Source organism: Puntigrus tetrazona, chromosome 24 (genome assembly GCF_018831695.1).
Source record: "Puntigrus tetrazona isolate hp1 chromosome 24, ASM1883169v1, whole genome shotgun sequence".
NCBI classification, from domain to species: Eukaryota; Metazoa; Chordata; class Actinopteri; order Cypriniformes; family Cyprinidae; genus Puntigrus; species Puntigrus tetrazona.
Genome location: NC_056722.1, coordinates 19,693,927 through 19,718,706, shown reverse-complemented (window position 1 = coordinate 19,718,706; position 24,780 = coordinate 19,693,927). Strand labels below are relative to the sequence as shown.

The 24,780-nt window shown below is 37.1% G+C and overlaps 1 protein-coding gene across 1 annotated transcript; it reads left to right on the top strand.

The window, feature by feature from the left end:
* Positions 1-491: 491 nt before the first annotated feature.
* On the top strand, positions 492-24,745 carry adgrg2a (adhesion G protein-coupled receptor G2a). The gene is given in 36 exon segments (XM_043226933.1): positions 492-671; positions 3,709-3,809; positions 7,186-7,773; positions 9,291-9,347; positions 10,424-10,468; positions 10,625-10,684; positions 10,903-11,364; positions 11,573-11,620; positions 11,735-11,802; positions 11,997-12,089; positions 12,186-12,223; positions 12,316-12,446; positions 12,648-12,765; positions 12,883-12,941; positions 13,041-13,085; positions 13,180-13,247; positions 13,376-13,419; positions 13,719-13,764; positions 13,854-13,888; positions 13,960-14,087; positions 14,192-14,306; positions 14,782-18,671; positions 18,674-19,141; positions 19,732-19,951; positions 20,039-20,195; positions 20,292-20,453; positions 20,730-20,852; positions 20,943-20,988; positions 21,067-21,173; positions 21,351-21,475; positions 21,964-22,235; positions 22,318-22,417; positions 22,950-23,233; positions 23,335-23,436; positions 23,535-23,666; positions 23,751-24,745. Coding segments are annotated over 35 exon segments (8,640 nt in total). The 5' UTR covers positions 492-671; position 3,709; the 3' UTR covers positions 23,855-24,745.
* The last annotated feature ends 35 nt before the right edge of the window (positions 24,746-24,780 follow it).

The following is a 24,780-nucleotide window of genomic DNA, read 5'->3' as shown; positions in this document are numbered from 1 at the left end:
CATGCTTTACCTCCACTGACAGGCTGCCGAGGGTCCAGGAAATGTCTGAGTCCACATCCTGGTCCCTGCTGTGCCTGAAAGAACCAGTTGCCACCAGATCACTTTTCATTAAGTAACCATGGTAAAAGACAGTAAGAAGACAGTGCTTTTCGAGCACTTATCTCTTTATCTCATTATTTCATTCATACCCTGTAATTAATACCGTCAGAGGATTTAAAAAACAACCCCTTTAGGATAACAATTGAAGCCTTAATAATGAAAAACGCAAACTCAGCAATAATATCAGGCTTCAGGGTACAGAAGGAGATCGATAAAATCATAACTAAATTGTCTATGACAAAGGAAAGCGTCAGTAATGCTGACTGAAAAGTCACCAAGTGCAGAATAGAGGAAGGCGTGTCATCCTCTTATTGGAAACACGAAGTTCTCACAATAATGGGAGTGTCACAACATTTTTTTTTTTTTTTTCAAACCCAAGAACTGTCTTTTAAACTTTTTCCTGTTTTGAAACCGCGTTGCTTTCTTATTTTTCGTTACCTGACAGAAACGCAAGCGCGCGTCGACGGACCCCAGGATTTTACCTCACGTGGAGACGTCCGGATGGAGTCAAGAGCGGCGAAAGAGCCGCGAGTTTAGGATGTCTTCAGGCGCATCCCGCGCGACGACACCAGGTGAGCGGAAGACTTCGTGAACAAATCCAGACAAGCCAGACATGTATTTGTAGAAGACATTAGAAATGCCGCTTAAATGGTTTAAGCACAAAAACAAATCGTGAAGTCAGGGGGAAACTAGAAAGCTGAAAGGAGATGTCAATCACGTGGTGATAGATTGATTGACAGGTTCGGCAATGTGTTCCACATAAAATAAGCAACATCTAAATATGAATGAACATTTTGCTATTTTATATGTATGTTTTTTTTTGCAGCCTCCGTCGGCTCGTATTAACTGGGAGAATACAAGTAATCGATCCAAAGTTGTAAACGGTGACAAAACTGCATGATACCAAAGTTGCATGATCTATGATATACAGTTTCCCTTATACATTCATAGTTTTACCTGAATTAAAGCTAATTAGTAAAATTAAAGGGTTTTTTTGTGCTTAGACAGACCAAAATGTATTTTTGAAAGACAGATAAATCAATGTTTGTGGTTTCTTGGTATGAGACAGGTGTGAGACAGGTTTTTTAAAACAAAGAGTCTGTATGGAATTTGATGGCGTAATTATGCCCAAGAATGCCTGAAATAACAAAAAAAATATAATAAAATAAAAAAATAATTTACCTATCAACTGACTGTGATGAAAGAAATAGATGGCTGGAGATTATCAGCACATTTAAATGTCGTCCAACCTGCTTGCATTCCACAAACGACAATAACACACTGTATTAATTTGACTTCTTTGGCCAACAGGATTCGTGATATGATTTTTATGACTTTTTTGAGTCTAGATTTCACTCATTAATTCAACATGAAGATAACACGTGAAGGAAGTGTATTGTGTGTGTGTGTGTGTGTGTGTGTGTGTGTGTTTTAACACTTGTTTGCATTCCTTTCCCTAGAATTCTTGAAAACAAGTTACAGCATTGATAAACCTATAACATATTCATTTTAGTGTCTATGCAAAAAAGCACACAAAAACGGAATAAAACATTTTCATGACAATAAGGAATATGAGTTTCCAAGAAAGCTAAAAATATTTAGACTGAAGCATTAACAGACAAAATTCTACACAAATATATTTAACACAGAAACGTCCATGGCTTCCACAGGCCTAAGAGTCACTGTTTTACAACAACCTGATATTTCCAGACTTTCCATGACTGTGGGGCATCTGCTAAGTTAGTGCCTTTGGTCATCACAAATCATCATAACACCTCTGAATCCTGATACTCGTGAACACCAGTGAATGGAATTAAATATACATTACAACATTCCTCACCACATATTTCTGTAAAAAAAAATCGAAACAAACAGATAACCATTAAGTTTTCCCATAGATATCAGTTCAGTTCTCAGATAAATTTATAGTATAAATAATCTAAAAGAAGAAGAATGTAGATGATTGATAGATAGATAGATAGATAGATAGATAGATAGATAGATAGATAGATATTATACTATTTAGCTTGTACTTCTCTTTGTTGTTCTGTTTCATTGTTCCTATGCAAATTACCTCACCTGTGGCCCTTTTATACAACCTGAGATTTTAATTGGAGTGTGAACAATAGAGCTGATTATTGTTTTCATGTTGAGAAATGCGTTATAATTGAGCTCAGGTTGTGATGTTGTTATCACAATTAAAGAATGCAAGTGTTTGCTAAATGAGCACACGGTACAACCTCTTAACCGCTGTCTTTTTGTACTGATTACTGTATACAGTAGAATGTAATCACAAAATCTTCAACAAATTGTCAAAACTGATTTATACAGTATGTTAGCAAAACCCAAAAACTATTTGTTTAGCTGGCGTGAGCCATAACTGCATTGTTTTGTGGGCAAGAATTATGTTTCACCGTCGGAAAAAAAATACTTATCGGCCACTCAAAATAGCCATGTATTAAAAAATAAATGCATTTTCATTCCATGGCTGTGTGCAGCAACGAACCAAAGCGCTAATGCATAACCAGATACATTAAACCTTGTCTATAGATATCTATAGATACATTAATCAAGTACATTATACAAAGAGAAAGAAAAGGTAGAGAGCAAGAGAGAGATTGTGTGTGGCTGACTGAATGAATAAACAGCCAGACAGATTTGATGAAAGAGACTGCAGTAAGTCGACTGCCACTTTACATTAGACAGAATTACAGCCTATCCCACAGTAAGTCCAGACAGTAAACCAGGAGCATTTCATCAGAGTTTTATTCAAACATCCCCACGCAGCCATTCAATCACTCTCAGTGCCAAAGACATCTCAGTCTGTCTTATTACTGTAAACCAGCCGCAGATATTTAACATTTCCTGTCCTTTCCATCTTTAAATCAAGTCGGGCTTTTATCCGCTTTCCAGAGTCGCCGTGGACTTTTGCAGCAAAAAAGTCTAAGGTTTGCTCATAGACTAATGACACCATTTTGAACAATGCCTGAGGCCAACTCTAATGACCAGAATCAATATCCGCTTGCAGCTAACGTTTAAAAAATATACAAATGTTCAATTCCTTGTTGTTACCAAAAGCACAATGGGCATTGTTTATTTGATTTGTTCATATTATAAGTCTCTCCGTTCGTGCTATCCAAGAGATCTAGTCAACTTTTGTGGCTTACCACGGGAATTTGTTTGTTTGGTGGGATTCATTATTCACACAATGACAATTAAAAAAGCAAACATAATGGTACTGGAAAAGCAATGTCCATAATATATGCAAATGCATATATGCAATCTTATTTTATTAATCAGGCATTGATTGAATTGTGAAAAGTGGGTGTTAGAGAGGAGGGATTGAAGAAAAGATTCATGATGTCAGCTGAAACAGGAAATGGTTTTAGTTACTATGTAAATTGTTGATATAAGACTCCACTGACAGGTATAAAGTCATAAATGTGCATTGTGAATGTAAACAGGGTCAATTTTAATTTCATGTTAAGTGACAAACTGAAAGAGCTTTATAGAAGTAATGAACTTTTCTCAGTTACACCCTGTTATTGTATGAAAACACTATTTCCTTTCTTTCTTTGAACAAAAGAATTCCTTTGTTTGTCTTTGAAGGATGCTTTACAAGCACAGCAAGCACCTGAGTGGACGATACAAGAAGTCCGCACAACACTTTGTCTGGCTCTTCTGTCTTTGGGTTCACCTCTGGCCTCAAGGTAGGAACAGTACTCTACTATTTTAACAAACTTTATTTGTTGAAAAACACAAGGACCTGCGAGACGCAAGTCTAAACTTGTACTTGTCATTTATGGGAGAGCAAAACTGAAACAGATGACATGAAAAATGATTATTTATCTGTGTGCACTGTTTCTCTTTCAATTTATATCTGTGGAAAGCACAGAGCAGAGAGACCCTGAAAATGAACAATAGTTTGGCTGAGACTCAAATCCAGAAAGGACAGCTTTTGCTTAATTGCTTGCCAGCACTGCCATACAAGTCTATAAAACTCCTTCAAGTAGTAAAACGATTAATAAGAATGAAAGGAGGCTGTAAATTGCAAACAGGAAGGCCTGGCTCTGTGCAGTAGACCAACGCGCAACATTTTTAGGGGGAGCATTTTTTAATGGCATTATGAAATCTCATCACGTTTTAGATTGAATTTAATAATAAATACTAGTAATGCCGGGAGAATTCACACACCCTGAGGGCATCTAGCCGGAGGAGAGCGAGAGACAAAATGGATGAGATAATGTGGAGGAGTCCAGTGGCCCGCAGCGTGATTGTCCTAGCCTTAATGAATTAATTAGTAATGATCACAGTGAAGATAAAGGGATTCAGAGCAGTTCATTTCTCATTCCCCAAGAGAAACCACCATCACGACACTTACAGAGCGGAGAGGGAAAGTGCCTAACTTTCAAATGATGCACTATACAGTGTATACTATATATTTGAGAGGTCTGTTGTCAGTAATATGTGACCCTGGGCCACAAAACCACTCATTGTTTAAACATCATCTAAAAGCCCATGAACAAATAAGCTGTCCATTGATATATGGTTTGTTAGGATAGGACAATATCTGAAAAAAAATTGCCATTGAAGTTCTTAACACTGCATAATACTAATCAAAATTTAAGTTTTGATATATTCACAGTAACAAATATTCAAAATATCTTCATGGACCATGATCTTTACTTAATGTCCTAAAGATTTTTGGTATAAAAAGTTCAACCCATATAATGCATTTTTGGCTATTGCTATAAATATACCTAAGCCACTTAAGACTTTTTTTTTTTTTGTGGTCAGGGGTCACATAATTTTCAGCTTTTTTCAGCAAAGACTCATTAAGCTGATCAACAGTAAAGATTCAATCCAATTCAATTTTTTTGTGCAGTGCTTTTCTTGATATAAATAATTACAAAGCAGCTTTACAGGAAATTAATTTTCTACAATATATTTAGTAGTAGCTCATCAGTAGTAGCTCTTCATGTCAAATTGATGTGCATATGACAGAAATGTCTGGTAAAAATCTGTTAATGACTTAATCAAACACTAAACATTATTAACAGCAATGATTATATGTTGAAATCAAACTTAGTGCAAAATTCAGTACTTCTTTAAAGACATATGTGGAAGTTTAAGCGAGATATGAGCTTGCACTTGTGTGGAAGTCAGAATTGTGAGATTAAAAAGTTGTCTTTATTTTTAAGTTATTTTTTAAGTATTAGCATAAACCAAAAAAAAATGAATTGTGGGATGTAAAGTTTGAATTTAAGGGAAAAAAATTGCAATTATGAGATATGAACTCCAAATTATTAGATAAAAAGTCAGCAATTTCCTTTTTTAATTTTAATTCCCTTTTCTCCATGGTGAAAACTGCTTCCACTGAAAAAAACTTAAAACTTAAAACTGAAAACTTTAAATTAAAGGTATATTTTACAATATTTTTACTATACTTTTAGTCAAATAAATGCACCCTTAAAGAACAAAAAAGACTAACCAACCTCAGCTTTTGAATGATAATGTATTCTGCAATTCAGTGTTTTCATTTTCATTTTTTTTTTCACATAGAATGTGCTTGATTTTCTATTACATATTTTCTTTCAGTTACGTTCTCTGCTCTTGCTGCTATGCAATCAAATATTTTTTGCTTGAACAAGTGCATCATAGGGGTACCCCCAGTATACTGCGCTTCACCGCATGAACACTCTAAACACAATGCTTTAACTATAAAATGGAGTAGAATAGTGCAGAAGCACACTAAATGGAAAGAACCTCCCCATTTACACTGGAACCCTTAGAAGATAAGAGAGAATTTGAGATTGGCATTTGAGAGAACATGAGAATAAAAAAACAAATAGCAGTAGTGTTTTAAAGAACAGACAGTGCAGACACCATGCTGCATTTTACACAAATGAAAACAAGGCTGTGAGGGATTGATTCAGTTCTCTGTAGATGAAAGAGCATTAATAAACTAAATGTCTCATAAAGTCTCCAGCAGACTTAGATGTGGCCTAGAACATATATCATTATTGAATACGGTGTCTACTTAGAACGAGTAACTGCTGGTTCAGAATTATTTAGACATAGCTTGGTGCACGTCACAACTCCAGAAGTATTCATGGTATGTTAGACTAGCACACACACATAATATAAGTCAACATTTGGCTGTCAAGTTGTTCCTTTCAGGTTAAATCTGGGCCAGCCTGTTTTATCTGGTTGTGTGCTTGTCAAAACATCAAACAGAAGCCTTATGAAACTGACAGGCCTCACGGGGAGGTGGTAAACTGGACAGGTCAGAGGGGATTAGAGTTAAAAGTTAATGTGAAGGTGTGCGAGTTTAGTGAAAATTTAACAGAGCAGAATCATTTTCGGTGTTTTGAAAAGACCAAAGGGTGCAGTGTCCTTAAACTCACAGCCAGAGTTGTTAATAGGTTATTATCTAGTAAATGTCAGTGGCTTTACAGACAGTCATTGCTTTTGACAGAAGACTTTCTTCTGGGTGATGCTAACCTTTAAAAAATATGAATATGAACTTGATAAAATCTGCATGCATACCCCTGTACTTTCTTAATATACTTCAGGTCTTATTGTGAATGAATTATAGTTCAGGTTCAGGTGTGGTGGCTAAATTTCTGAAAAAGTATGTGGTAGTGATGTATGATGCCCCTTCGTAATCATGCAGCTTTTTTTTTGTTAGTCAACAAGGTGAATCTATGTGACCAAATCGCTCTGAAATCTGTGCGGGGAAATCATTCACCTTCAAGCAAAATTCCAGATTGCATGCATTCATATTGAAAAGACTCGATTTTGCCCACAAAATTGGTGAACTATAAATATCACTGCACCTTTATTTCAAATCAGTTTTTCTTTATTGAAATAAAGAAATGATACATGCCTTTGGTATGGCTTTAAAATTTCTTTAAGAAATAAGAGCGCTAGAAATGAAAGAAATAATGTGAGGACATTTCTCTTTAATTTATTAATATTTACTTAATATTTACTTAATATATTAAAACTGGACTGATGTCATTAAAAGTTCTCACATAAGGAGAAAAACTGTGAAAAATCTTATATCTTTCTCTCTCTCCCCAGTGGATGGCTTATTTATGTCTGATGCTAAGGCTGTCCTGCAAGGGTGTGATGACCACTGGACCTTACAGGAGAAAGAGCGTATGTCTGTGCTCTATCAAACCACAGTGTGCGTGGACATAAGGGTTCTTTCCCCAGGCGAGTGGACAGCATTTAGCTATGTCTCGGCCCCTGCACCCCGCTATGAACTCGCCCTGCAGGGGGACTCAAACAACCTGTACGCCTGGATGTTGGGTGTCCGCCACCAGTTCCCAGTTCAGCTGACCGCTCATCGCTGGTACCACATATGTCTACGGTGGGACGCCCCTCGCAAAAGCTTCAGTCTGACGATAGGTAACAACTCAGAAGTATACCAGAGGACCGCCATTGCCCGAGCAATCCCTCCTTCTGGACGTCTTCTACTGGGTTGCCAACCAAATGAAGCCTCTCCTGGGGCGAAACTGGCCACCGTGGAGCTCTACCTGTTCCGCATATGGGATGATGTTGGAGAGCACAGTGCCTGCGAGAACGGGACGGTGATTGGCTGGGACTCACAACTTTGGGCCGTCACACGAGCCCAGGCTAGAGTCCAAGATTACACATTGCAATGTGGTGCGTACAAAGATTCACAAAAGGGTAGCCTGTTTAACCGGTTGACGAGAGAGGAGGGCTGAAAATAGCAGTGATAATTTGCCTAATGACTGTGTATAAGCCAGTGTCAGATCAACTCGGCAAACCATAAACAGCCTGAAGCCCTTTGTCTCTCTGAACTAAAAGTATGCAGAGTACTTTTTTGTAACTTCTTCAAAGCTATTTAAAGCGTAGAATGTTGCTGACTGAACCAACCAAAGAGACGTCTTGCTTGCAAAGACTAGCATGTGGATTGGTCAGGACATTTTGTGTGTAGTGTCTGCATATACAGTACATGCATGATGAAGATGATGCATGTTTTAATATTGCATGATTTCACTTATTTGACTTTTCAGAAAAATTCACTTTCATGCATGTAATATTTATAGATAAAAAAATGATCCTGTTGGAAAATCCAGCTTTAGCTGGTAGCTGTATTTTGGAATATTGTTGCTGTTTTCATGCTAGTCTAAGGTGGCCATTATATCTAGACTAGTCCCCATATTCCAAAAATTTGTTTGACCACATTAAGCTAGTATTACCAGCTGGTAACAAGTTTGTTGCTGGTCCACAATGGCCACCTCCTTGTACCCGTAGCTAATGATCAGCTAATGAACAAGTTGGACTACCTAATGACTATAGCTATGGCCACTTAATTACCAGCTTGGATCACAAAATGACTACCTAGAACCAGCTAATGACGAACCAGCACCAAGTAATTAACAGCTTGAACCAGTTAATGGCCTATTCAGACCACCTAATGACTAGCTAGGACAGGCTATTTTGAGCCAGCCAGAAGTCAGTTATCATGTTGCAGAATACAGTTACTGGCTTGATATGGATTTTCCATCAGGGGAGTCAATAGCCTTGTCTGTTCCCTGCATCAGAAGGTAATAATCATCTGACTGTCTTTTGGGAAAATTTGTTCACCATCCAGTAAAATTCCAGATGTTGTTGATCCCTTTTTAAAATTTTGCACCTTTATTCCAGAGATGTCTTTGTAAGTTTTGAAAGTAATAACCTGCCCTACCTCCGAACTCTTATTTTGCACTTCTCCTATTTAAATTAAAACAATTTTGTTGTAAATCAGAACTGAATCTTATTGACATTACTTTTTTTCTCATTCCATAATTATTTAACAGTGATAGGCCCGCTGAATCATTGGAATGAAAAAATCATACATGGTTACATTTAAAAAGAGGCATCTGATATATATTACAGCTCAAATCTAGCTTCTCCTTTCCCGACCTGAATAAGTTCACTATGTAAGACATGCTTTTTCTCCTCCACAGGAAATTATGAAATCAATTTCAAATATCCTACAGGATATTTGAAACATTTCAAAACGCATCCAGACGCCAAAGCTGAATTGGATGTCTTGATTGAAATGATCAGATCAGATGTTGTTGATGCAGGGTACAAGAAAGGCAGTAGTAACTACGCTCTTGTCTTTCCATCATTTGTGCATGCCAATACTATTTCTATATTTCATCTTTTAGGTCTAGGGCATCTGCGTATGAAACGCGATGTAAAAGAAACTTCAGAAGCCCCATCGAGTAAGTGCAGTGCAAGTGTGAATTCACTTCACTGAGTACTATTGTAGTTTGGTGGTGGGTAACTATCTGGGGGAGTGCCCCAAAGTATAAGCTATTCAGAATTTAAATTTATTTGTTTTCTAAATCTGAATAGAAGTGGCAGCTTTAAAATTGAACCGATACTGTATACAGTAAAAATTTTATAATCCATTTAAATAAATATTCCCTATAAAAAGGAGTCAGAGAGTCAGCTAATTTGCGTTAGGGGTTTTCAAACTGTTCCTAGGGCTTTCCAGCAAGGCACATTTTTTGAAGTTTGCTGGTAATGGAGAAATCTAATAATTCATCTCTTTTAAATAAGAACAAAATATGCAGGGATTCTCCAGATCAAGCAATGATTTGAAACCCCATGATTTACATAACTGTCAGAACAAACCATTTCACTAAGAATACAAAGACAGAACACGCTAATTTCCAAGGAACACAAAAGAAGATATTTTACAGAATCTCCAAGTTGCTTTTTTTTATAACCAATTACAACAATGTTCAAAGATTTGAGAGCTATGGCATGAATTTCAGCAAATGAACTTCAGATCTACAGTCTAAAGAGGGCACAAAAGAGCAGAAATATCTGAATCCTGAGTAAAGTTTGATATTAGAAGGCATCATTTACATCATTGACTATCCTTTATTTAGGATAGTTTCCAGGAATCAATACTTCTCATGTATGACAGGGCTTATCTTTAACGTCAAATGTCATTTCCACTCCTCTGCAAATGTAGCTCTTCCTTTTGTCCTCGATCTCACGGCATGCGGCACTGAATCCAGGCATGTTGCATGACGCAAACAGATGTTTTGAATAGCGGATGGGTTAGGCAATCTTGTTGTTTGACGCTAAATTGAACAGGGTTACAGAGAAACTGATTTAGTTGAGTAGAAATTAGGAGTATCTGTATATCAATTTCTTACTCAAGAAAGATGAAAAGGTGTAACCTCCATAAACATTTTTTTTACTGTAATGAATTATTGTGAGAAGCCTGAACGGTTTTTGATTTTAAGGTTTAAAGGTTGAAGTTTAATGTTTTATACGCTTACAGCATCCCAAGATTCAGCCAGCACCCGAGAGTTTGCCTCGACTTCTAGTAAGTGTTCCATCACTACTTCACCACAGATCACTAGATACAGATATATAAATAAAGTTACAGCATTGTACTCCTTGACTATTTGCATTTTACATTTTTTTATGGAATGTATTTGGTGCTGTTGAATGAAACTTTGTCTCTTCCTCCCTCTCTAAGGTCCACTCCAATTGATGTTGACTTCAATAATTACTGGTTTACAGAAATCCACCACCCAAGGTAAGTAACAGAATAGTATATAAAAGTACTGTATTAAAAGTAATATAATATAACATTATAAAGTTACAAATCACCTTCAGCCAATTACCCATTTACTTTGTGCAGTACTGGTGTTGAATGTGTCAGCATAAATGACTAATTGACTTTGAGCAGTAATGCTTTAAAGGATTCTTTAAATCTAGAAACTCTTTAAATCTGATTCCTTTTCCTGTCCATAGGACAGAACCTTCAGTCTTCGAATCAGGTCTTAAATACAGTCTCTGCTTCAACCACACAAGCCAGAACCACATCGAATCCTGCAGGACTCACTACAACAACTTCTAAACCTTTAGTGACTCTCAGCGCATCAACACAAAATCCCACCACATCAAACACTATTACACTCGCTATTCAGGCTGGTTCATCTGTCAATAACACAACTACTGTGTCAAATACTAGGGAATTCAACACGTCAGCTGCAACTCCAGCCTCACCTATGTCTTACATAACCACACAAACTACACAGAGCACGTCGACATCTGCCCAGACACTTTCAAGCATTCACACTAGCCGTCCGGTCAGTACTTCCCAAACAACAGTCAATCAAACGACAGTAAACTCTTCCGCTGCACCAACTGCGACTCAAGTAACCAATCAGACAGCAGTTCTACGAACAACGACGTCCAATGTATTATTCACAGGTACGGCTATTATCACTGCGTTCTGATTATGTCTTTTTTCTGCTTTTTTGGAAAAAGACAGATGGCTTCTATTTCGGTGATAATTACAGGATATTAAATTAAATTCCTTACCTTCATTCTCTCATTCTGCCACATATTACATAATTTATACATTATAAAATTAATCCTAATGGTTCAATGCTTTGATGTGTCTTTTCATTTGTTTCAGAGCCATTCGCAGTACAGTGTAACTTTTCCCAGTCCTGCTCTAATGAATGTAAGAAAGAAAACATTTTTAGACAAAGCCTATTTTATTCTTAGAAGACATCATTTAGATTAAAAGTGGTGATTCCAGGGGATGTGTAATAATATCTCTCTTCTTACGTCACAGCATCATACTACTGGATGGTTGTGGAAGTGAAAGGCTCTAATATGACGGAGGGAGACGTTCAAATTTGGGTAAGAAATTGGGTAAAAGTTGCTTTAATAATAATAATAATAATTATTATTATTATTATTATTATTATTATTATTATATACTATGTTAGTTTTGTATGAAATGATTATGTTATAAACTAGAGAGTACTTTCCAAATTAAAACTTTTTCATTTTGAAATTTTGAAATTCATAATGCTTCCCCCCTCTATATTTAGTTTTCAGATCTTTTTCATAAAAGCACCTGCTCTGCTGGAGTTTTAACAACAGAAATCAATACTACAACTTGTCAGACTGACATAGTCTTTGTGGTAGGTATCATTTGTTTTCAAAAAACAGGTCAGGGCTAAACTTTGATGTTGCCCAACACTGCATCATTATAAAATGTTTCTTTTTCAATTATATAGACTGCTGAGGTTAGATGTGAAGCCAAGCAGAACATCCAGTAAGTCAAACTTAACAGTCTAAGCTACATAGAGGTATGATCTCATTGAAATTCAGTATCAAGTAATGCTGCTACTGCCCCCATTCTTATAGGAAGACGAACTGCACTGTGCTGCTACAGCTGAGCCAACCTGTGAATACGTGCATCCTCAGGAGGCTGGTGCAAAACGGGACCATAAACCCATCGATGCAGATCCAGCTTCTAGGAGATATAGAAACAGTGGGTGAGTGAGACAAGCACAATTCTGTCAGAATTGACTCACCTGTTTGGTATTCCAAACATGAAGTGAATGCAAACTAGGTCTGTTAGGCTTCAGAATGACAAAAAGCACCTTAAAAGCAACATAAAATTGTTCCATTTGATCATGTTACAGAATAGACAGCATTTTGTTTTTGAAGTCTCACTGAATGACATTTCTTTACAGGCAAAGGACTATGCCCAGAGCTCAATATTACACCCCCTGGAGGCGGTTTTGTGCACTGCACATCTTTAATGTCTTATGATGACGTCTGCAAGACAGAGGGACCTGTCAATGTCACATGGTAGAATATGTTACTGACTTGCCACACTCTTAAATTAGTTCTGCCATTTTTAGTGTTTACAGCAATTAATAATGCAATTGTATTATTGATTTCATTGTTCACTCTTTCTTGCATTAGTTCTTATGAAGAGAATGGTTTCATTCCTAAAGACTTGGTTGCAAATCAGTCCTGCAACGGTGAGTGTTATTTCTATTTAGACTTACTATTAGATAATTTTCTGACTAATATCAGTCAGACTAATATCACATTCAAAAATTTAATTTTGTTTTGTTTAGTTGAGAACCAACAATATTGTGAGTGTTACGTGTCTACCAACAACGGTAAGTAGAATATTATCGTTCTATGAAAGAGTAGGTACAAAAATATGTCATGGACCAATCAGTCTCCAAGTTCCCTCTCCCACCTCTCTTTTAGAGACATATTATGCAGTACGTCTAAATATTACAAGTCCAGATGTGAATTTTACCTACGTTCAAAACATGGTGAGTTTTTAGCGAACAGTTAAAAAGTGTTTTACTAAAATATTGTTGTCTAAATTTGCAAGTTACCTTACCTCAATGAATGACAAATATGTTTATTGTCTTATTAGTTTTGTTGTTCCATTCAATAGGTTGTACAGTTGAGCAATCCTTGCAACGAAGATGGAACGCAAGGGTATGTCTGCAATTCCTGTCAAAAATAACATACTGTATATACAAAATTTTGGAGTCAGTAATATTTTTAAAGTGAAATTTATTCTATTATTCAGCAAGTACAAATTAGAAAAAAAATTGCAGTAACGATGTTTGTGATATGTTTAAAACCTTTCTATTGCAAATAAATGCTATTTTATTCACAACAGAATAATAATAATGATAAAAAAGACTAAATATTGTCTGTGTGTGTATATATATTTCAGTATTTAATAATAATATTGAATATTTTTTATGGTCGATTGTGTTTCATGTTCTTAGGTCTCTGTGCAATTCTTTTGTTACTGAAGTATACCAGTTGTACCAGGTAAACATCCATTTGTTTTCCATCTAATTTTGTGGGTAAAATCTTGTTTTCTTTATTTGCTCTAAAAGTCGGTCATTTATGCTTTGCAGGGAATGCACTTGGAATGTTTTGGTGAAGGAACGAGGCAAGTTGTACTGCTTTGATTGTGTGTTTGTTTGCATCTACAGACAGCTTAACCTCTCTGTTATTCCCCAGACTCTACACATGTATGTTAACTCTGCAGCTGTCAAAACAGCTGGATGTGTGTACTGTTAGTACTGCTATTGGCATTCTTTGGAAGGACAGTACCAACATTAGTTTTGATGGACCCCTCAGTCGAATTGGTGAGTGTTGAACTGTATGTACTGGTATTCCCCAATTATAGCAAAGCGTATCTAAGTGGTGTCATTTTAAAAATGCATTTTTCCCCAATCTCTCTACTATACAGCCATATGTCGTTTGCCCACTGATTCAGAAACCATTCCTTTAAACTCAACATTCACTTGGATGTCTGTAAATGTCAGTTCCAGCCACATTGATGACATCAAAGAAAATCTGAAATGGTAAATCTTGTATTCAGTTAATATGTCAAACTGTGCATACTTTACATTTGTGTAAAATTTCAATTATTCAAATTACAGTTAATATATTTCCATGTCTCTATGTTTACACAAAAAAAAATCAACATTTCTGTATTCAAACCAAAAATGTACACTCAAACCACATTTCATCCTGAATTATTAATGGTTAAACATCAGTCCTAGAGAACAATTTTGAAAAGCAAATCAGTAAAACTGTTGGTACTGTGAACGTAACCATTTAATGGGATTCTGCCAAGTAGGGCATGTGTCCTGACAAACATCCGTGTCCTTGTTAACCAATCGGATGTCATTTTCAGGCATAGAACTAGATTTATACTTTGGACAACATTCTTATCAGCCTATCATTTCCTCATTTAGCAGTATATAATGGTTAGGTTTGTTTGTTTGACAGGAATGTTGTTTCAAAAACATTCCAATCTTGCTCTTTGTTTTCCAGTGCACAGGGTCAGACGTTCGCTATTATTTTAAATGAGAGCTGTGAAGTCTCACCTCCTGAGTCCTACACAACTCAAGGTGTCCCTTCTAGAACAAGTTCTGAGAGCAGTGCTACATTCCGAAAAATCACTTCTCCATCAGTACCTACAGATTGGTCACTGACCAACCAAACCAACACTTCAGTCACACCATCAGTCACAAACACTTCTAGTACACCACTCAAAACAGCAAGTTTAATATTCAACACATCCATCAACAGTACAGGCAATCAAACAAACACCTTGTCAAATTATACAGCAAGTCTGCCACTCAATTCAACACTTGTTACAGAACCACAAGCAAGTACACCACGCTATATAACAACCTCGCTGGTCAGTACAACACATAAAACATGGAGTGTAACACCTCAACTGAGCAATACAGCAGTTACAACACACTATACAACAACCTCACCTATCAGTACAACAGGTACATCAAACAATATACCAGCATCATTGTTTAGTACAACAAATATGACACACAATATAACAACCCAACCAATCGGTACAATGGGTGCAACACACAATATAACAACTTCACCTGTTAATACAACAGTTACATCAGTCAATATACCAGCATCATCGGTCAGCACAACAAATACGACAGACAATATAACAACCCAACCAATCAGCACAATGGGTGCAACACACAATATTACAACTTCACCTGTTAATACAACAAGTACATCAAACAATATACCAGCGTCATTGTTCAGTACAACAAATATGACAGACAATATAACAACCCAACCAATCGGTACAATGAGTGCAACACACAATATAACAACTTCACCTGTTAATACAACAGAAACATCAAACAATATACCAGCATCATCGGTCAGTACAATAAATATTACACACAATATAACAACCCAACCAATCAGCACAATGGGTGCAACACACAATATAACAACTTCACCTGTTAATACAACAGAAACATCAAACAATATACCAGCATCATCAGTCAGTACAATAAATATGACACACAATATAACAACCCAACCAGTCAGCACAACAGCTACACCATATAGTAAAATAACCTCATCAGTCAGTACAACAAATGCGACAAACTATATAACAACCCCAACATTCCACGCAAGTCCAACATATAATGTCACAACTCCAACAGCCAGGTCAACAAATACGCAACAAAATATAACCCTAGAAGTTGGTGCAACAAGTACACCATACAATAAAACAACCTCACAAGTCAAAACAACACTCAATAAAACAACCTCAGTTGTCAGTACAACACTCAGTGAAACAACCTCACTAGTCAGTACAAAAGATACAACACACAATATAACACCCGTCAGCACAACAGCTGCTTCAAACATTATAACATCCTCACCTGTCAGTACGAGAGCTACAACACTCAATATTACAACTTCACCTGTCCCTACAACAGGTATGCCACACAATTTAGCAACCATACCAATTAGTACAACAAGTACATCAAACAATATAACATCACAGGTCAGTACAGCAAATATGACATCCAATATAATAACCCCACCAGTCAGCACAACAGGTACACCATATAAAACAACAACCACAAAGGTCAGTACAACAAATACAATACACAATATAACAACCTCACCTGTCAGCACAACAGGTACAATAAACAATATAACATCACCAGTCAGTACAGCAACCTCAACAGTCAACAATACAGATACAACACTCAATTTAACAACCTCACTGATACATACAACAGATACAACACTTAATGAAGCAAGCCCACTGGTCAGTAAAGCAGGTACACTACACGATACAACAACCACAGTTGTCAGTGTAACAGATGCAACACACAATGTAACAGCCTCACAAGTAAATACAACAGAAGCCACATTAGACATTACTCCAACAGTCAGTACAAGTGATACACCATTTAATATAACAACCTCACCAGTCAGCACAACACATGCAACACTCAGCGAAGTAAGCCCACTGGACAGTAAAGCAGGTACACCACAAAATACAACAACCACAGTGGTCAGCATAACAGATGCAACACACAATGTAACAGCCTCACCAGTCAATACAACAGAAGCCACATTAGACATTACTCCAACAGTCAGTACAAGAGATACACCGTTCAATATAACAACCTCACCAGTCAGCACAAAAGATACAACACTTAGCCAAGCAAGTCCACTGGACAGTAAAGTAGGTACACCACACAATACAACAACCACAGTGGTCAACATTACAGATGCAGCACACAATGTAACAGCCTCACCAGTCAATACAACAGAAGCCACATTAGACATTACTCCACCAGTCAGTACAAGTGATACACCATTTAATATATCAACCTCACCAGTCAGCACAACACATGCAACACTCAGCGAAGCAAGCCCACTGGTCAGTAAAGCAGGTACACCACAAAATACAACAACCAGAGTGGTCAGCACAACAGATACAACACTCAATGGCACAACAAAAACGACACCTAAAATAACAACTGCACCACTTAACACAACAGGCGCACCCAGTATAATAACTTCATTGGTCAATACAACAGATATAGAACTCAATGTAACAACCCCAGCAGTCAATATAACAGCTACAGTACAAAATTTGACACATTTACCAGTCAGTACAACAGCCACACCACTCAACCTAACTGTCACAAGAATAATTTCAACAACCCCTATAGTCAGTACAACAGCCAAATCAATTGACACATCTGCTACAACAGTCACAACACATAATAAAACTACAATAACTCTCAATACACCACTTAATACAACAGGTAAGCCACTCTTTACAACATCCATACCACCTTCTAAAGTGGTAACAGAAACACTACCCAATACAACAGCACAGATACATGAAACTTTTACTACAACAGTTAGACCATTAAATGCAACAGCCACACCTCACTTTACTACTGCCGTGCCACTCATCTCAACTACACTACATCATACAACAGTCACGCCATTCAATACAACAGTGACAGATCTAAACTCAACTTTTACATCTGAAACTGTGAAAAATGTGACACAGTCTAACACAAGTAGTTCACAAATCTCTGGTGCCGAGACCACCAACGTTACGACCTTTCTGCCAAATACAACACTGCTTAACCTGACAGCACCATTACATCTAAATGCAACAACACCCCAATTAAACATTACCCAACACACCAACACATTCACAGCACATTTGAACACTACTGGGCAAGACAACGCAACAATTTTTAACACTACATTTCTCACTCACAATGTAACAACTCTCACAGACAACAGGACAGATGTGACAGAGGTTAATGGAACCCTTAAAAGTACTACAAACCACAAAAACACAACATATTTAAATGTGAGCTCTTCTGTCTTAAATACCACAACACAATACCCACATGATACACAATATAACACAACCACTCCATTTGAAAATGCAACAGACTCAAATAATACAAGCTTAGCCCACACTACTGAATCACCAAGTAATGTAAATGAATCAAACACAACTCAGCCTCTTAACAGTACATCTGAATTCAATACAACAACCATTCTTTATTACACAACACAACCTCTGAATGATTCTACAGTGGGGGAGACCACATATGCTGCAACTGATACTACTATAGATACACCAGAATTCAATACTACAATGTATTCATTTAACTTCACAGCTATTAATACGACCGATGTTGCTTATTCCAACACAACAGACTTCCTGTTCAATACAACGCAGTCAAATACAACGGCCATTACAATCAACATAACCTGGTTTAACACAACAGATGTGCCACTGAATGAAACCAATTTCAATGAGACTGATGGCAGACATAGCATCAACTCAACAGAGACCCTAATAGCACATTGGAATTTAGTACAACTGTAAGCCCTACAGTTAATACAACAGAGTTTGATATCACAAATACAACACTGATACATACTACAACCTTTCCACCAACTGAAAATATTACCAGTGGGCTAACTGACTCCACTTTAGAGCCTGTAACAACAGATAGTTACCTTAACACAACACAGTCAAATGACACACAAGAAAATGTCTTTACTGAAAATATAATCCCTAACACAACTACAACAACCAATCCAATTAACATAACAAATAACATACCAACAAATACTACCGTTTTTAGTATTGTCACAAATAGCAGTACAGCTCCCACAAATGCTCCATCAGCGATACATCCAAGCTCTCCTCAGAACAGCTCTGCTTCCGCAACAGATGCTCCAATTATTGCTCAAACTCCAATGACTAGCACAGTCAACACAACAACAGTCACTACGAGGCCTGCCGTTCCAGCTGTGCCAATAATACCAGCCACTACAATTGCAACTACTACAGGTTTGACTCTAGTTTCTTGACTCAAATTCCAAATATAAATGCTTTTCTAGATACATGCATCAACAACAGTAAAATAGCTGATTCAGAAATAAACATTTACGTGAGCTTATGTTGTTACAAGCCTTTTTGTACAAGTATTTATAAATATTTTACTTAGTGCAAATATCCCATTTTATTGGCAGAGATTATTTACACAAACTCCGGGTAGGGTTAGGGTAGGTATAAGAAGGGCTTTATTGACCCAATAAGGTGGCATCCATTTAATCATTTGAATTCAAATTCAAATTTAAACTCAGTAAGTTATTATTGCATACTGTTTTATAATGTGCTACTATTCTGAGGTGCAAATAATTGGCACTATTTCCAATGAATAGTATCAGAAAATCCTACTATTTTAACATAAATAGCCTCTATCGCTATTTACACCTAGCACAAATAGCCATTGCCTTAATTTTATCTATAGGAATGGCTTTCTCAAGCTTTAAATGGGATGTTTGATGTCATTTGTATCCAATGCAGTGAAGTTATAAAAAATGTTTTGGTGCCCGTGTGTATCTACAACAGCTCATTTATTTCTGTTCATTTTTCAGAAGCAACAACTAAAAGCCCAGATGCAGTGGCTAACGAGCTTTTGAACCAAACACAGAATTTGGCATCTTTAAACTCAACTGAAGTCAATAAGCTGATCAACCTGTTAGAAAGTCTCATCTCTGCACCCAATATTAGTCTGGATCTAGGTCGGACTGTGTTGTCTGTCATCAACAACTTTCTAAACAGCTCTTCAGATACTGTGGCTGCCTCCTCAAATCGGTGAGTCACACGTGCATTGCAAATATTCAATGTCTGACACTGTCAAACTTGAAAAAATGTATTCACATCTTGTATTGTGCTTTGCAGGTTAATAAAAGCTGTGGATAATGTGGGTATGAAACTTGTGATTCAGGACCAGACTGAAAACATCGTATTTAATTCACTCGCTTTGACTGTGACCAAAGTTGATGGGACCAACTTTGGGAAAACATCATTTACAATTGCAGATCCCTTAAACCCACAGGTAATCACAACCGAAGTCCAAAGCAATTCTGAATTCATTTTGGATGCTTTTAGATGTCACACTTTAAATTTGGTATTTATATTTCTGGTAATACAGGTCACCAAAGGGCTTCAAAGACAAGTCAGGGCAGTGGATAGTTCCTCCCCCCTGGCCAAAATAACACTACCTGCGTCTCTGACAGAAAACCTTTCTCCAGAAGAAAAGAAGATGGCCTCTAGAGTCCAGTTCACCTTCTTTCAGAAAAGCACATTTTTTCAGGTAAAACCAGGTTGATTGGAGTTTCATAGAACAACGTATGATAAAGAACACACTGTCACACAACATTATTTGTACATAACATTTTCAGAAAACCAATTGCCCTCCAATTAAATAAAAAAAGTACATAAAAATGAAAATTCCATAATTATTCACTTTCATGTCATGCTGTCTTTTCCAATTACCATGTATTTAAGCTTCAAATAGGATACAGAAGACATTTTCAGCAGATTTGAATCTCCACATCAGCTGATTCTTTGATTTTGCATCTATCTACAGGACAAAACCCTGAGTCCAGATAAGCTGAACAGCCACATTCTGGGCTCTAGTGTGGCTAACCTGTCAATCAAAAACCTGAGGGAGAATGTTACATTTACTCTGAAGAATAAACAGCCCATTGCGGTGTGTGTGCTTGCCTGTTTGCAGGACATCGTATCTCAATGCCAGCTGAAACCTGTCTGATCTATCTCTTCTTTAACTCCTTTCCCACAGGGGAACTATGTGGCTTCCTGTGTTTTCTGGGACTTTGACCAAAACGGTAAGATTACACACCTCCAGGAATTCAAAGATGTGATACATCTTATTTCTTCATGTGCGTCTTTTAATCTTTTTCTAGGAGGTTTAGGTGGCTGGAATCGCAACGGCTGCTCTGTCAATAATAGCAGCAATGAGAACGAAACTGTCTGCAACTGCAATCACCTGACAAGCTTTGCTGTACTACTGGTATGTATGTCAGTGTGTTGGGTTTTTTTTGCGCTATGTATATTTCAAATGTTTGAGGTCAATAAGAAATCAGTCTATGTTAACCCAGGCTGCCTTTTTTTGATGCATTACACATTTCTGGGATTGTTCTAGTTTATGTCTTCATTAATCATTTTTCAACTTTGTGTGTCTTCAAAGGACATAAGCCGACAAGGCATAGTTGAAAAGATGCAGGCAATTATCCTTACCTTCATCACTTATATCGGATGTGGGGTATCCGCCATCTTCCTCTCGGTTACTCTGATCACATACATCGCGTTTGAGTGAGTAATATCCTCCCATTATAAGCCTTAAAGTCTGCATGAATCTGAAGTTTGTGAAGTTTGTGAATTTACTTCTGTAATGTGAAGTGAAGGAGAAACACAATATTGAATGAGAAAAATGGAAGGAGTGGCTTCTTTTTTCTACTGTGAATTGATTGGATGTAATAAACCAGGTGTTTCATTCAGAAATTAACACTGACGGTTGGAGGGGCGTGGTTAAGGATGTCATGCTCATGCCCAAGCCGTCAAACTGACATTAGAGAGATTTGGATTAAAGATCATGAAGGCAAACAATTGTTTTTTTTCTGTGGATGAATTGTTCACCACAAAAATAGCAATGTGAGCTAACAAAATAAATATAGTCGATTTTGATTTCAAGCAGACTTTAAAATTAAATGAATCATGATTGACTCCTCAGAAATCTCTTATAAAACTGGAATTGATTCCCAAATAGCATTTATTTACCAATTTCTTCTGTTTCATTTCAGCAAACTCCGTCGTGACATCCCTTCAAAGATCTTGATCCATTTGTGTTTCGGCCTGCTTTTGCTGAACCTGGTGTTCTTGTTGGATGCTTGGCTTGCGCTCTACAAAGATGCTGTAGGCCTGTGCATTTCCACAGCCTTCTTCCTGCACTATTTCCTGTTGGTCTCCTTCACGTGGATGGGACTGGAGGCTCTGCATATGTACCTGGCCATTGTCAAAGTCTTCAACAACTTCATGTCCAGATACATGCTAAAATTTTCCCTGGCAGGCTGGGGTGAGTTCAGCTGCTGAACTAGCTGTGTGGTTTGTGGCTGTAGATGATTGCTGATTTAATATCGCAATGTGCGTTATTGCAGGAATCCCTTTGGTTGTCGTCATTATTGTGATTGCGATAAACAAGGATAACTATGGCCTCATAAGCTATGGGAACTTTTCTGACGGAACTACAGATGAATTGTAAGTATTCACCTCATAATTTAAAGGGGTCATAAACTAGCCTTTTCATATTCATCTGTGGAGGTAGTATCAAGCTGCACTATTACATCATAAAGTGGCACATTCCACAATCTGTCATTTTGGCTAATTGCATTCGCTACTACCCAACAAACTTACCATCTTTGAAAACCCCTAGATGGGAAGCTGGATATGTGTGATGCTAGCGCTCAGAAGCATCCGTTTTCAAATATACCAGTATGTTAATATTGTTTTGAAGTCATAACATGATATTCTTCAAGTAAGAGGTGCGAAAGTTCAACTTTAATAATCAAAACTGGTTGGTATATTCTCGCTAAAAAGTGCACGTTTATCCCATGAGACCAGGTAGAAATTTTAGGTAATGAAAAATGTAGGATGTTTTTCTAGCACAGTCAAGATTGAGGGGAATTTTGGTTTCTCAGTTTATGATCCCTTTAAAGGCATCAGTCTTGTGGCATTATTATTAAAGGCATTATGTCATCGCTCCTAATGTTTCTATATTTCTCTCATCTAGTTGTTGGCTGAAAAATAACGTAGCGTTCTATGTGGCTGTTGTGGCGTACTTCTGCCTTATATTTGTGTTGAACCTGGCCATGTTTGTGGTGGTGATGATCCATCTGAGACGAATCAAGCGCAGAAACCCTCACAATAATCAGTATCGCAGTGGCTTGCATGATCTTCGTAGCATCGCAGGACTTACTTTCCTGCTCGGGCTTACATGGGGCTTTGCCTTCTTCGCCTGGGGACCCGTCAATTTAGCCTTTATGTACCTGTTTGCCATCTTTAATTCCCTACAGGGTGAGAAAACAAATTTCATGCATTTTTTTAATGCAAGAACTCGGTGTAATAATTCAACTACCTTGATCGCTTGATTTATTCTTGTTCTCATTCTCTCTCAGGCTTTTTTATTTTTGTTTTCCACTGTGCTCTGAAGGAAAATGTTCGTAAACAGTGGAGAATGTACCTCTGTTGTGGCAGTTTACGATTGGCTGAAAATTCAGGTACAGTCACATTGCTAATCTGAACTGAAGACTAGCTGCGTGTTAACTTTATTGATATTTTATGGGCGCTCTCAATCTCTCCGATGTTTTATCTACAGAGTGGAGTCGGACAGCCACACAGAGCAACCACACTAAAAAGACTTCGATCATGACGGCAGATTCAGGGTCCCACAGTGCACCGCGAAGCTCAGTGAGCAGCGATGACTCCCAAGAGCCTTCCCAAGGCATCGGTCAGTTCAGAGGGAAAGAAAAAATGTACAAGTGCATTTTATTCAAGCCAAGCATGTTCTTAACTCTCTAATTTGACATTACAGGCTCACCGGTGGATGACAGTGTGATCATGTCAGGGGAAGCGAATGATGACGTGATCTTCAATGAGATGAACAGTCAAATCCGTTCACGACTCAGATCTGAATAATTTTTAGAAGAGAATTATAAAAGCAGACACTAAAATAGGTGAAGAAACAGATGATTCAATATTCTGTTTCTGTCAGGCCTGAAAAAAATGTATTACCAAGATGAGAATCTAATGACTCAGCTCAAAATGTCTTTTGTCATCAGTTTGTCGTAATGAATATTACATGCAGTAAAGCTTTCAGGATTTTGGTTTATAGCCAGACATTTTGTTATTTGTTATTGAACTGGACGGCTCACAGCTAAGTAATAAATAGCAAGAGCATGTACGTATGGGAGTCAATGAGTAAAAATGTCTCTATGTATATCACTAGAGGATTGAGGTATATTACTTTTGGGGTTTTAAACTCCTATATATTTTCAGCAAACAGTATTAAACAGCTCTTCTGCAAAAAAAGTAAACAAAGCTCAGATGATGCAAGGGCAGATGATGCATTTTTATAACTGATGAAGGACTACATTTAAAACGAAGGGGAAAAATTGGTCTTAAAAACCATATATATCTGCCAGACGTGTTGTAGGAAGACTGAGATATGCTTCCCATATAGTTTTTTATTAGTTTTTCCACATTTTATAGTAACTCTCAGTTTTGTAGTTTTCACATAAGGAGAAAATATGCAATTAATGTGCTATGTATCAAAAAATGTGTTACATGTAATCAGATTTGCTTTCTGTGTACTGTGTAAAACAGTATTTGTCTGAAATTGTTTTCGAGTAGTATAAGGGTTTTGTTTATCCAAAAAGAAAAAAAAAAAAAAAAAAAAAAATCATAAAAAGTATGATTTTTCATGTTTTGATATGTATTTTTGAACAAGTATGTAGTGTTATGAATTTATAATAATTTCATATTTGTACATTATAGGCAGAGTTAGGAATCTGAGATTCTAACATAATAAATAATTTATTATACCTTTTGTCTGTGATACAGTT